Source organism: Podarcis raffonei, chromosome 7, assembly GCF_027172205.1.
Source record: "Podarcis raffonei isolate rPodRaf1 chromosome 7, rPodRaf1.pri, whole genome shotgun sequence".
Taxonomy (NCBI): Eukaryota; Metazoa; Chordata; class Lepidosauria; order Squamata; family Lacertidae; genus Podarcis; species Podarcis raffonei.
In genome coordinates this window covers 60,273,631-60,288,528 of record NC_070608.1, presented here as the reverse complement: position 1 = coordinate 60,288,528, position 14,898 = coordinate 60,273,631, and the positions used below count along the sequence as shown (strand labels likewise).

At 42.4% G+C, this 14,898-nt stretch overlaps 1 protein-coding gene and 1 long non-coding RNA gene across 13 annotated transcripts in view; one reads left to right on the top strand and one right to left on the bottom strand.

The window, feature by feature from the left end:
• KIF13A (kinesin family member 13A) overlaps positions 1 to 8,620 on the bottom strand; it is an 80,523-nt gene extending 71,903 nt beyond the window's left edge. For 4 of the 12 annotated variants that reach the window (XR_008331534.1, XM_053396788.1, XM_053396789.1 and 1 more), the window contains exons 1-2: positions 8,419 to 8,620; positions 6,958 to 7,051 (exon numbers count right to left, since the gene is read on the bottom strand). Coding sequence is in view for 11 of the 12 variants with exons in the window: in XM_053396788.1 (XP_053252763.1) it covers positions 6,958 to 7,051; positions 8,419 to 8,473 (149 nt within the window). In the remaining variant the exon portion in view is untranslated. The remainder of the gene's footprint in view (positions 1 to 6,957; positions 7,052 to 8,418) is intronic. The other 8 variants (XM_053396781.1, XM_053396782.1, XM_053396785.1 and 5 more) reach the window with 5 other exon arrangements.
• LOC128417742 (uncharacterized) lies at positions 8,011 to 10,258 on the top strand. The gene is made up of 2 exons (XR_008331537.1): positions 8,011 to 8,349; positions 9,886 to 10,258. It is a non-coding gene; the product is annotated as an uncharacterized LOC128417742 (long non-coding RNA).
• Positions 10,259 to 14,898: the final 4,640 nt, after the last annotated feature.

The following is a 14,898-nucleotide window of genomic DNA, read 5'->3' as shown; positions in this document are numbered from 1 at the left end:
TGATTAAAGAAGCAGTTTATTAAACAGATAAGACAGACCCGCTTTGACGAAGATGGACGTCTATTGGATAAGATAAGGAATTGGGAATTAAGAACATGGTGGCATAAGTTCTTTTGTAAGAACATATGGATTTATGGATGGATGGATGGTTTTTTGTTTTGTTTTTGTTATTATATTGTTTTTGTTTTTTGTGTGTGTTTGTTAAATAAGAAAACTAATAAAAAGCATATTAAAAAAAGAAAAAGAAAAAAATCCCACTGTTAACCTTTATTATGTTCATAAAACATAACAGTGCAATCCAAACCACATCTACCCATAAGTAAATCCTACTGAATTAAATGGGGCTTAATCCCAGGTAAGTAGAGTCAGGATTGCAGCCTGAATTATTAGTGTTACATTCAACACTGCCTATGTACTTGTACAATGGACATTACCTTTATTTCTTTCCTTCCTCTTGCAGCCTTCTGCAATCTGCTCTGAGAACATTTTGGATATGCATGGGGAAGGAGTCTGCAGGGTGGTCTACACCCATAGTCTTGCTTTGAATTTTTTCTTTTAAAAGCTTTCAGCTCTGATTAATAATTCTGAAACTGGTATTATGCACTAGTTTGGGTTTTTTGTGCAATGAGAACAATTCATCTAATAGTTGCAATCATTTTCATCAACTTTTAGAGTACCCCAGAAGACTAATGGCAAACTGCATGAATAGAATAAAAATGTGCAATTGAATTTTTCATAGTCCCTATTTTCACCCTGCAATGAAAGAAGGCATTTTCTCAATGTTATTTTATGGGTGTATACAGCAGCATGTAGACAGTATAAATATTTATATCTGGTTTGCTTAATCTTTTCATCAAAAATGAGTAACAAAGTAACAATTAATGCAAACAATAATCCTGAAGGATTCACAAACTAAAAATGTGTTTTGTAAGACATGAGGATTTTCCAAATGCAGAGGCGCTTGAGCACTAGAAGATGCAGGAAATTGAAATGAGGCAGGGTTAAATATATATTTAAGCTATGTTTGCAGCAGCCCATTTCTTCCTGGTGAAGGTAGGTGACACTTCATCAAATCTGTGCATTCCTCCATCTCTCTCTATAATAAAAATTAAGTATGTCATAGTGCAGCCGCCATTACAGGATTTGTAGTGCTGCATTACAATCCTGGATTTGCATTAAGTCTGAGCGAGATAGGGGAACAGAAGTGAAGGAAGGTTGCACAACAACAGTGGCCATAGCATGAAAAAAAGAATGGAAAGGCAAGGGGGGGGGGGAGAGATGGTTTAAAACAAAAGTTTGAGTAAAGCAGGAATGGAGGGAAATAAGAGGAAACTGGCAATTTTAAACAATGGCAGAGGTTTAAATCAACTACTATGGAAGGTTTGAGGGCTCCATATCCTGTGATGTACACATATGGGTGCATGCTTGCGAAAGAAATATGTATTTTAAATTACCACATTCAGTATGGAACTTCCATGCTTAAGACAATGCATGTTACCAGAAGTAAAATACACTGTGTGAAGGATCTATGGAATATCTGAGGGCTCCAAATCCTTTAACTCTCTCACATGAAGCAACTGAGGAATGGAGGAGGGAGAAGTTTGAGTATAGCGAGAAGGGAGAAAGCAGCTGTTTCAAACAGTGGCAGGGTAAAGCAGAAGTGGAAAGACACTGAAAGGATTTTTTTTAAAAAAGGTACAGTGTTGAGTAAAGTATGGATAGAGGAACACAAAAAGGGAAAGTGGCAAAGGTTTGAGTACAGCTAGGCAGACAACAGAAAACCAGGAGAAGGGAGAGTGGAATGGAGTAGGAAAAGGACATGGAATACAAGCTGCCATAATGAATAAGAAAACTCTGCACTGCAACAATCTGTTGCAAATTGCTCTGGTAGAACTATAATTTGCTTACTTATTATGCAACCATTTGATAATACTTTTGAAATTCTGTACACACAAATTTCTGATTACAGTGGAACCTCGTGTTACGTACTGTCTTCCTTGCGAACACTTCAGGTTACGACTCTGCTAACCCGGAAGTAGATGCTCCCGGTTGCGAACTTTGCCCCGGCAGTGCGGCAGCAGCGGGAGGCACCATTAGCAAAAGTGTGCCTTGGGTTATGAACAGTTTCGGCTTAAGAACAGACCTCTGGAACGAATTAAGTTCGTAACTGGAGGTACCACTGTAGTCCACTTTTCACAAACATGAAGGATGGGAAGTCTTTTCTAAAACAAATTCTATGACCTGTGATCTTCCTAGAAGGTCACCTGAAAAAATACTCCCACCATGTGAGAGTTGAAAGCCACATCACACTACTGACTTCAAAACCAAAACAGTCCAGTAAATATTATTTTACAGCTTCACTGTGAATATTTGCCTAAGCTTTCAGTACTAAAGATTACACAGCATTCCACAACTAAGAAAGAGGGGTGGTCCACTATAGAGATGTATTAACACAAGGGTGGGGGACCTGAAGCCCTTGGCCTTATTTTACACAGATGGGGAGAGCTTGGAGGGAGAGAAGAGGGCAAGATAGGAAAACAAGGTCAAAATGGATGGAGAAGGGAGAGCCCTCTACAAGCAACTGGTTCAAACCTCTGGCAAGAATCATCTATGCTTTCCCCAGTGGCCCAGTAAATGGGTAGGGATGTAGTCCCCAACAGATTGCCCCTAACATAGGGTTACCAGACGTCCACGGATTTGCAGATCTGTCCCCGGACAAATTCCGTCCCCGGAATGTCCCCAGATTTGCAAATGTGGAAAATGTGGCAGCAGCAGCCTCAGCAGCCCAGAGCCAGCCTGTTAGCGCAGTTGGCTCTGGCTGGCTTCAGGAGCTGCTCGCTGCTCTGGAGCCCGCCATTTTTCTTGCGCCATGGCAGCGAGCAGCTCCTGAAGCCAGTCAGAGCCAACTGCACTACCAGGCTGGCTCCTCCTGGGAACGGCCACCCGCCTGTGACTCCCAAGCCTCCCTTGATCTGTCAAAACAAAGGGGGAAGGAGATTGGAGAAGGCTCGGGAGTCACTGGCAGACGGCGCGCCGTTTCCCTTTTTTTTAAAAAAACCAAACTCTGAGCATTTATGTTTCACAGGGTGTGAAAGAAGGGCTTTGCACCTTTATACAATATGCATGTGTGCTTGGGCCCAGGGTCTTTTGCCTCACCATCCCCACTACTGACTCCCTGTTGCTACTCAGCCAAAAAAAAAAAAGTGTCCCCGGATTCATTGAAAAAAATCTGGTAACCATACCCTAACAGAATGCAGATCACAATGGAAAGAAGGCTCCCCACCCTTGCACTAAAAACTATGAAGTGCTTTATAAATCAAAATCATATGGAGGTGCATATAGCTACTGTAACATTAAAACTTTAAAGTATCAGAATTGCTCTTTTCTTCTTTTTTTACTATTTACAGTGCGTATGTAACAAGCAGAATGCTAAATTTAAAACTGTTCCACATCTCTAATGATCTGTCTGAACTGCAAGGATAATAATCAGGTATAGGTATAATCATCCCTTCTGTAGCCACATGTGTTAATTATATTAAAAGGCTTGCTAATCTCTCACTAACTACAACATGCTGCATAATTGTTAACTTTGTAACTAGTTAATGAAAACAAGATTCTTGTTAGTTTTCTGTTTCTAAAGTTTGCAAAATTAATGTAATATTTCATTGGCTCAACTTTTGCATGCATAGTCATGAAGATTTTCTATTACACAGAAGTAATAAGAAATGGTTTTAACTGGCTTATCACTTGACTGTTTTAATTGATAATGACTTAATCCATTTAATACACTTAATTATTTATTGTGTCATTATGTTCCTTTGCTCTGATATTTGGCCTTGTGTAAACACATAAACTATTTTTAAAGGGTTTTGTGTACTCAAGAGCTTGCAGCTCCCATTACAACAGAAAAATCTCATTCAAAAACAACATGAAGAAGTCTTTGTCATAAATCTATTCTCATATTTCCAAATCTGTAGAAGGAATGTGTCTAGTTTCTCTGAACAGAAAAAGAGCAGCTGGAAGTTTAATCATTGATATCTACAGACACATTTAAAAAGTATGCATGATACTTAACAAGAACAAGTGAGAGTTCATTCCACTTTGATTTCATATGTATCAGAAACACTACCACAAACCTGTAACCTGAACTCTGAGGTTTTAATAATGCACAGTTTTAGGAGGATAGTCTACTGGAATAGTATCTAGGTCACTAGCTAGAATGAGATTAGTGAAACACTGCTAAAGCAGTTCATAAATGTTTTTTGTCTATATCTATATATCTCCTACTCACATCAAAGCTAGCACTTCATAAGCTGAACAATAACTTCCACCAGGAAAGGCAATTTTTAAAAGATCAAAATCAGATTTCTTTTTTACAGTTTCCTATAGACAAAGACTGTTGTCAGCTGTTATCCTATCTGCTACCTCATGCAGGTAATATTAAGAGCGCCTGCATAGCTGTTTCTTTCCTGCTGATAATTCCTTTGGATAAAACAGACAACTGGTAATTGTCTCATTTCACTTGACACTCCATTTAGATAAGTTTCAGCCGAGGCTTTTGCAACAAACACCAACTCCCTGGAGTTGGAACCTTTCCCTCCTAACTTCCTCTAAGGCTTGAAAGAAAAGAACAAACCTCTTCAGCTATTATAAATGCCACTGATCTGTTTGCATTGTCATTAACAGCCTTTTTGTTCTTTGACGAAAACCAAAATATATCCACTACACAATATATAAAACTATCTTCCTTCTTCACAAAATAATTTATCCATATTAGGACAATCTTTTTCAATGTTCAAAATTGAAGAAGAAAAGTTAGAATCTTAATCCTAAAGGTGGGTGAAATGGGATGTAACAGTTGCAGTATCCTGATGGAAGTCCAGAAAGAGGTTCACAGATTCTATACTGTATCTAAATTCTAAAGAGTTCTTCCAAAGGCTAAATGGAAACGGTGGGTTTTCATGAGGGATTTGATGGAAGAAAGGGGCTTGTGGAGGACATCTGGGAGGTAGCTTCAGACATAGGAAAGGAAGTGAGAGTGGGCATCATGTTTTTTGGGATGCAGCCAGGATACCTTTGGATAACTAAGGGTCAGAAGCAGGGATTTCTTAGAATGCAAGAACAGAGAGATACAGGGTGTAGGGGGAAAGTTTTCAAGATAAAGAGACATTTACACAGCATCAGAAAGTGGACTGCAACCAGCACAGGGATTTAAAAAAGTTTGTACTGTTTATTGATATACATTATACTTTTAGCATAGACCGTATGCTACTTGTAGGTAGGAAATTGATTATTTATAACTTTTATGTATATGGCACACAACAACCAACTATATATAATCCAACATAAAAATACAAAACTGTTGTTTTTAAGGGATTTAATATACTTTCAGATTGTTACTTGACTGTAACCTTTGGGATGAATGATCAATGAATCTAACAAACACATAGGCATACAGCAACACGGGTCAGTTCAGTAAAATATCTTGTATGTGCTGCATATGCAAATAATCCCCAGTTCTACTAATCTAACAAACACATAGGCATACAGCAACACGGGTCTGTTCAGTAAAATATCTTGTATGTGCTGCATATGCAAATAATCCCCAGTTCTACTCAATTTTATTGCCACCAAGCCTTGGTTCTGTGCTGTAGAAGACATAAAGATGACACCAGTCTACTTTATCTTAAGACTGGAGACTGCTGTCCACTTGAAATTCTAACATGTCACAAGCTGCAGTGGCTGAAGCAGTGGCTGAATCAGTCGTGGCACTTTGTGCTGTTTTAACGGCAAACAGGAGTAAGCCCAGGGCTTTTTTTCATCCGGATCTCACTGGAACTCAGTTCCGGCACCTCTCAGATAGGCTGCACTGCCTTATAAGAGAACATGGGAGGTGTTCATGGTGAGTTCCAGCACCTCTTTTTCTAGAAAAATAGCACCGAAGAAGCCTATCTTTATTGTTTAAAAATGAAATTAACCAAGTATGTAGTTTCATACATCTTTATTTTCTAATGGCAAACTTTAAAATAAATATGCCAAATACAGGAATCTGTGCACCAGTTTGCAAGTAAAAGCCCGACAATTAGACAGCTCTTCAGCACTATCATATATTCTGCCAACCTTCCTCCGTTCTCAGTAATGAATGCTGCTTCTCAACAAACTGTTTCAGTAGAATAGTACACTGCCACCTATACTATGTGAAACAATGTTTTCCTATTAAAAAGTAATTACAACACTCAAAGAAGACACTTCAGAGTGAAGTGCTTATGACAATCAACAGATCATACCCACCCACCCAAAAAACACAGACAACACTAACTTTTCCTTCTATGTCTCTTCTGAACAACCTCCCTCCTGGCCCCTTATGAAGAAAAAAATCTGATCTATTTTTACAGTCCAGCACATTGGTATTTTGGATATTTTCCAACAATTTTTTTCCAGGCCTTTACAAATAAAAGCCAGATACGATTTAGTTCTTCACTCTTCATTCATTAAAATAAGCAGTCTTAATAACGAATCCAGGAAATACATCTACTCAGCTGTATGTACACTGAAATCAGTAACAATTTTCACTGCTGCCGAAGAATCCATAGTATTCTATCGTTCCTGAATCAACGAAGAATACTACATTGGGGGAGGGGAGTGTGGTTTACAAGGTAACTGTACTCAAACCTACAGTGTTTTGATTTCCGACATTCTTAGTAGCTTATTTTTCTAGTTTATCATTACTATTCTACATTAAGTCAGAATCCATAACTATTTTTCATGCAACTCAGCACTCAGCTTGTTGAAGGTTAATTGTAATTCTTCCTTTTTTATATGGTGGTGAATCAGAGAAGGATCACCTCCTAGAACTTTTTTCCATGAGTAGAGACAAGTTACAGAAACAGCTGGTGCTTCCTTAACAAAGCACACAAATCATTTATCTGAATTGAGAATATAGATTTGGATGTTTACCTGTTTTCTCCCTGCTTGTTGTTTGAAGGTGGAGGATGCAGCACAGTTTGATTCCCTTCCATCTCCACAATGCACTTTGTATTCAGCTCCAGCTCTGAAACATAATGCAACTGAGAATTTCAGAACGTTCCCTTACAAAATGATATATACAGCTCATCCCAAGCCAGCAGGGCTTTTCCTGTTTCTTTCTTCTTGTGTCTAGAAAACAACTCCCTTTTGCTGCTAAGAGTGTAGGAAATGGCATGGGCGTTGCTCTCCCAAAAAAATGTGGGGGAGGGAAAAAAAGGGGGGGAAAGGACAATCCAAGAGCAAAAAGTTGGAGACCTACAGATTGAGAGAGGCTCTCCACCAGTGCCCAGTCTCATTGCCTGGCTTGTATGTTCTCCACATGTTACCCGTGTGAAATGATACAGCCACTGAAAGGGTGGAAAGAGGACCACTCTCTTGCTTTCATTAACCACCTTTTGTAACAACAGCTGGCAAGTTAAGGCAACCAAGTCACACTGAGCGGTCTTGAAAATGTCCCCCCCTCCCAAAAAAGCGACCATGTAAGCCATTTCAGGGCACCATCTCCAAGACTAGGATATGATAGTGTCAGATCCTCCACTGGAAGTCAGGAAGAGAGAAGAAGATCCACATCTTTTAGTCAGCTGGGACAGCTCAGTTGGTAGATCATGAGACTCTTAATCTCAGGGTCATGGGTTTGAACCCCACACTGGGCAAAAGATTCCTTCATTGCAGGGGGTTGACCCCTTGTGGCCCCTTGCAACTCTATGATAGGTTGCATAGAAGCCAACTCCTAGGGGTCAAAGTCCGTCTGAAAAAAATCCGGTAACTTTACTTTGGGCATCCCAGTAAAAAAATCTGACCCCCCCCCAAGTTTATGGGCATTGCCATTCAAACGGTGCGTGCTGTGTCATGTGATCAATTATTCGGGGCGGGGCTCATCTGCCCCCGCTCCATAAATGTTGGCACCCCTGACAGGTTTGAGAAATCGCCCCAAAGCCAGCCAGCTTTCCCCACCCACCCACCCAGCAAGCGAGCAGACCAGCTCCAAACAGATTTACAAGGAGCCGACAGGGTTTGCCCACAACTCCACGCCCCTCGCTGCAAGAAAAGGGAGGCTGCGCTCCAGCGAAGAAAACCAAGGGAGCGAATGAGGGATCGGGGCTTCATCCTGCCCACCGCGGGGCTCACACCCCGAGCTCCCCGCTCCCGAGACTTTCGCCAGGAAGGGCTAGGCAAGAGCTTTGCTCAAGCCAGAGGGGACACCCTTCCCTTTTCCTCGCCCCGCCGCCAATCCAAGGGAGAGAAAAAAGTTCAACTCTGCAAACAAGTTGGAGGGGCGGAAGGGAGCGAGGGGGAAATGTGCTTCTGAGGGGTGAAGACGGGGTTAGTGGGGGACTGCTGAGAGGCGAGTGTGAGCCATCTCCGTCCCATTATTATTATTATTATTATTACCTCTCCTGTTCATGGGCCGGACTCTGACGGCCACTTTCACCTTCGTATCCGACATCTTCCCTGGCGGCGGAGGAGGCGGAGGCAGCGCCGGGTGTCCCGTCCCCCTCAGCAGCCAGCCAGCTCCCTCAGGGGTCGCCCTGCCGCTTCGCGACGGGGGGAAGAGAAGCGAGAGCGAGTCTCGCTCGCAGGCGGCGCACGGCGGAGCCCGCCTCTCCCCTCAGGTCCGCGGCGTAGCCTCAAGGCGACGGCCGAGAATCCCGGCGAGGACGGCGAGGCTCCGTCGGCTGGGGAAGCGCGGCGGCGCCGACGTCCATCTCACGCCGGCGGGGAAGCGGCGAGTCGGGAGGAGGCGAACCGGCACCAAGCGGCGGAGGAGAGAGAGGAGCTTCCCGGGGACGCGGCGGCGTTTCCCTCAGCCTCGCCTGCGCGAAGAGCCCCGCTGCCTTTTCCCACAGCCCCGTGCCTGCTGCTGCTGCTGCTGCTGCTGCCGCCTCCGCCTCCTCCTCCCCATCCCAACCGCCATCTTCCAGCCCCCGCGGTGGCGGCTGCTCCTGCCTTCGTTTCCCTCCCTCCCTCTCCTCAGTCTCTGCTGAGATTCCTGGGTCAGGCAGACGGGGCGAGGGCGGGCGAGCGGGCGGGCGGGGGGGAAGAGGAGGAGGGAAGGGGCGCGTCGCAAACGACGGAGATAGCCGAGCGTCTTCGGCACTGAGGGGATCGGGAGTTGGGTAGCCGGGAGCTGGGCAGGTCCTCCTAACGGTCATGCGCGAGTTCTCTCGGGACCCTCCGCTCGCCGGGAATAGCAATTCGCGACGCGTTGGCGCAAGCGCAGATGGAAGCGCTGACGGGGAGGGAGGGTAGAGTGTGTTTCAGGCTTGCTTCTCCAGCGGCGGAGGCTTGTTTTCCTCCTGCTCCGCTTCCCCCGCCTCCACCCTTTCGAATTTGGTGTCAAGTTGAAGAGTGGGAGGAGGCGGCAAAAAGCGCACGAGCCCTCCGGGCAGCCGCCGCCTCGCAAGGCTAAGTTTAAGGCAGCAGGAGGGTTGCTGAGGCAGCAATGGGTCGGGATGCGGCCCCGGAGGGAAGGAGCAGGTTGAGATGCAGAGGAATGGGAAGCCAGAGGATGAGAGCTGCCCATTTTAAGGACGATCGCAGCATCTTGAATTATAAAGCTTCCCGAGATACTCTGCTCCACTCTGTGCTTTTCACTTGAGCCCTTTCTCAGCACGGTTTAAGAACTGTACTTTTAACATGAATGACAGGGGCGTCCCAACTTTTTGAGATCTTTAGCCCCCATACTGCAACATATCAAACATTTTTTTATCTCGCTATTTTCCTTCTTTCTCCCCTTTCTCTTTTAAATTTATTTATTGATACGTATTCAAAGAGATCCAAAAAGACATACCCCTTACAAAGTATCGTTTTATACTGGTTATATATAATTTCAACACAATTCTCTCTGATTACTCCCAGGCCTCCCCCAAAATGTTTCCTGCTCCCCCAGCTTCCAGTCCCTATATTAAAGTCCTTCCATACATGGATTAAATCTTGTCCCACAGAGAAAGGTGGCAAATTCAAAAGGAAAAACTAGGAGTGCATTCAAATGTATTTTCCTTTGACGATTCAGTCACTTGATGTCGAGGCCTATCCAAGACATTTTGCACCTGAGCTGAATTCCAGAATGATGGACCCCTCCCTCCCAGCCAAGGAAGAAGAGATCTACACTTTATTCTTGCTGAACTTCATTGGGACAATTTGTATTGTATGCTCTTTGGTGTTATTTTTTAAACTGTATATACAGATTTGAGTTTGACTATTGTAATTAATAAAAGTTTGTCTAATTGTTGGTGATCCAGAGTTCATCTACATACTCCGAAATGTTAAAAGCAGCCTTTTAAAGTCACAATAATTTTTGAGGTAGGATCCATCATTGCCCGTATCTTTCTGAGGTCTTGAGGCAATTAGATGTACATCTTTGTAACATCTTTGAACTAATCCAGCAATTGGAATGAATTTGATCTAATCTTAAGTTTGCAGTTCTGCACACACGCAGGAGTAAGTAAAGGGATTTAGCACAGGATTAAGCATGTTAGTCACACATTAGTCCCATTTAAAGCAATTGGACAAATTAGTCATATAGCTAACAAGTCCTGTTTATTTCAGTGGAATTGATGACTAACAGTGCAGACATCTGATAGATCATACATAGATCCTTCTGAGTTTAATGGGGCTTTCCCCAGGTAAATGGGAAGAGGACTGCAGCCTCCTTTAGTCTGGATCCAAACCATTTTGGATTTTGTGGTGCATTCCAGTTAACATGCAGCACAACAGAAAAGGTATATAAACATGTTTTGATAAATACCTCTGCATGAATTACTTATTTTAATGATGTTGAATTAAAACTCTGTAGAAAATAACCCTATACTCTCAAAATAGTAAGAAGAAACAATGATACCCCCCCCCCCATTCTATTATTAAATCTGACAAAATGAGCTAGCTAATACTAAATTATTCTGGCACCTGCAAAGGTACTTGCTTCTCAAAAACAATGTTTTTCTCATTTGATCCCAGTGCCATAGGCAATGTAGAATTTGTTTTAAGTAGGATGTGAAACAATTCGAAAGCATTTCACATCCAGAGAAATGAGGTTTTACTGATGAGTAAGATGTCATGATAAAATTAAATATTTATTATAACCTTGTTTATAAATATCAATGGAAAATTTGTGACTTAGGCACTGGCCCAAACCATGGATTATTTCAGTAAGGGGCAGGGGGGAAAGTGATTTTTATTTATAAGCAATGTACAATAAACTTATTCATATGATCACATACAGAGAGAACACAGTTAAAGGCACAGTCCAGCTAAAGTAAAGCATGTTAAAGTTCAATTTTGATCGCGCTTGTCTTGACTTTAGCTGCCTTGTGCTATAAGCAATGGGGAATCACTGTGTATAGCTTTAAAAGTTGTGTGCTGTTATGTCATCAGAAGGTAGTTCGATAAATATAACTGCATTAACCATTTTGCATCAGGCACCCCTGATTTACTTACATGTTTACTTAAACGATTTCTTTGCTATCCCAGGGATGAAACAACAACAAAGCAATTTTTTGGCGTCAAATAGTGTTGGAAGGAGAATTGCACTGTACCTCTAAACTGTCAGGTTTATATAACAAACAAATGGGACCTGCAACAAAACCTTGCATTGGGGAGTGCTTGTATACAGGGTTTGCTTTGGAAAGCATTATGGCTCTGAATATCAGTTGCTGAGAATCATAAGCCCAGAGAGTGCCATTGCACTTCTGTCCTGCTTGCGGGCATCCCATAGGCATCTGCTGAACCACCCTGAGACCTGCGGGTATAGGGCGGTATATAAAGTCAAATAAATAAATAAAATCTGGTTGGCCACTGTGAGAACAGGATGCTGGACTAGATTATATGACCCACCAGGGCTCTTCTTGTGTTCTCTTTTTTCCTTCCTCCAGTCTCTCATTTCCTTTTAGCTTCTGTCCTCAGTGCCCTCTCTTCTTGTCCTCGCTGTCTTCAGAAGAAACAACTTCCACAAGTGGGTTGTGCAGTGCGACCAGCTGCAACAGACTCAAAACATGCTTACCAAGTCCACCATGGGCATCTGAATTCAGGGAGAGAAGGAGGTGCGATTGAGCTATAGGACACCAACATTCTTCCCTCTCCACTTTGACAGTGACTGGGTGGGCCTTGGGTGTTCCCACAAATAATTTACCCAGGTGGTCGCAAAAAGTCAGGGAGAGGACTTTTCTGGCCAGAGGTCTTCAAGCTAACCTTTATCCAAGCCACACTGCTTTAAACTATTTCAGGATGCAGCAAGAATGTTATTTAGGATTTAACAAGTTCTCAGATGGAAGCTAAATAGCTTTGTGGTGTTTTGTTCTTTTTAATGTCATTTGCCAAGCCATAAAATGAGGTTTTCTTCATGCCTGCAAATTACACATCAAAAATCTTCAGGTTTTTTTAGGAACTCCACCAACAAAGTTTTACAGTTTATAACAATAGTCAGACACACACACACAGTTCTCTCAGACAACAGGAGAAAGAAAGATTTCTTTTGTCTAATCAATAGTTTAATCAATCCCGCAAATGCCACTGTGGTGGTATGTTTTATGATGGGCAGACAGGAATCATAAGTGAAGCATTGTGCGAGAGAGAAAGAGAAAGGAGGATATTGACTCTCAGTCGCCTTTTCTTCTAATGTAGAACACAGTGATTACCTTTGAAAAAGAGATTAGAGGTTCAAAGTTCCTATATCTGAGGTTCTTTGCCCTACCACATTCACTTTAAGTTCTCGTTTCTGCACACCCAGCTCTGGAAAATGAATTGCTTACCCCCTAAAAAGCAATTAACTGCCACATTCAGTTTGTGACATGTACAACATAAATGAGCATGAGCTACGGAAAGGACAAGCCTTCCATTATTCGCCCCTCCCTAAAAAAGCATTCACTCTCTTCATCATTACAATAAAGAATGTCTGGTATGCAAGTATGGCTGAAGCAGATCCCCGCAGTTCTATTGTGAACATGAATCCTGAATTGAGATGAGGGGCTCCTGACAAAACAAAGCAGGAGGCCGGCTGGTAAATACTGTTAGGTTATTATTTATGTATTCGGGACAAATTTTTTTTTTTTTAAATTTCGTTTTCAGACAGCAATACATAAGGAAATTGTACAACTTTGCACTTTAAGAGTGACCTGTGAAAAGCTGTAGATCATATTGAAAGCTATCATTCCATACAATAATGAGTAAGCACCAGCTTTCTATAAAATGGGCAGCCCATTTGCTTACCTTCCTGGATTAGCAAATAAGTAGTAAAGTTCACCATAACGGTAGCATCCCACAATCTGTAAAGCTACTCCAAATGTGGCAGTATGTGTGCCAGTATCTGTCCACACACACACACACACACACACACAAACAAACACACACAGAGATAATACATACATTGCTGCTGCTAGCTACTTATAAACTTGGCTTGCTGATAAGTTCTCATAAATATCCAGACACAGCATTCACTGGCTGTTTAGGTATTGTTTCTGTATCTGCCTCTTATTTTGAGTTATTAAAAATAAGATACCCCACACCTTAAAACTACAAGAGTTGTCAGCAACAAATACACCACAAATACTCTTTTCATGAATGAGGGTCAAAGTACATGTATAAGGAAGCCTGAATACATATTGGAAGGCAGTTTCAAAAGAGTGATTTTGAGCAAAGCAGTGAGAAATGAAAGGGTCTTTCCCTACCAGTCATTTTCTGTTCAAAAGCATCGGGGCCATCCCCTAAGCAGCTCTCTGGAGATTCAGACATGGGTTTGCCAAAGGAAGCCTGTTGGCATTTGTCCCCGATGGGTGGGAAACACTTGAGACACACAATTATCTTATTCTTCTAAAGGCTATTACTTGGCAACTTAGGATGAACTTACAAAATTAAATAAAAATAAAGGTCAATTGGCAGTCCTATTCCCAAATTCTATTTGGAGCTTAGATCTCTGCTTCTTGGAACTGTTGCCACCTGAGCGTTGTGTTGTAGCATTTTAAAGTCTTTGCATTTGTTAAATAAGTATTTTTATGCAGCAATGTCTGTGTAGAACACATTTTCTGTTTCTGATATAAAATTTGCACCTCTTAACAGCCTTCACGGTTTAAAGGATCATGGGGAATAGGCAATTGGTTTCCAGGGTGGTGTACTTCTTCTTGGAGCTCAATTTCTCCCCCTCTGAAGGATAGTTTCCATGGCAAGGGGGCACGACTAATAACACAATAAGTGCATCAGTGGTGGATTGATAAAGGATCGCCCCCACGCCAGTCCACTTTATTAGTTGTTCCACAATATCCCCTGATGTTCCTGCATTGCTGTCTGGCAAGTCACACTTGCTTTATAGTGCAACCAAGGTGGGACTAAAGAAAATCCACAAACCATTTGTGGTATGAAATTCAGCAGGAAGCTACTGGTCATACACCGACTGGAAACAAAGCAGCTATGGCTGCCTTCGAACTTTTGTAGGAAGAAAGAGTATTGACCATCCCAATACTATCATAAAAACAAATCACTGTACAATAGGCACAATAGGAAAGACATCTGTGGTGGGGTTCTGAGACAGTTTAAATGACTGAGAGGCAAATCAGACGTGCTCTGTCTACAGTGTGTTGCTTTCAGCAGTTCTGCATTCACACTCTAGCTTGTGGATGCAAATGTGCATCTCCATCAGGACATGCACCTGAGCACTGATTCCAGTGAATGCAATGCGGCATTCATACTGGGATGGGAACGCGGATGCAGATCCCATTTTGAGCCATGGTTCCTGATCTAGCAAATAGTATGTGCAGGGAAAGAGATGTGCTTGCTGGAAAAAGCATGTTACAATAGTTGGATCAGGTTTGCCAACACGGGTTTGGGTGGTGGGAGGCAAAATATCCTCTTTTCACCACCCATCTCTTCCTCCTCCTCCTGCAA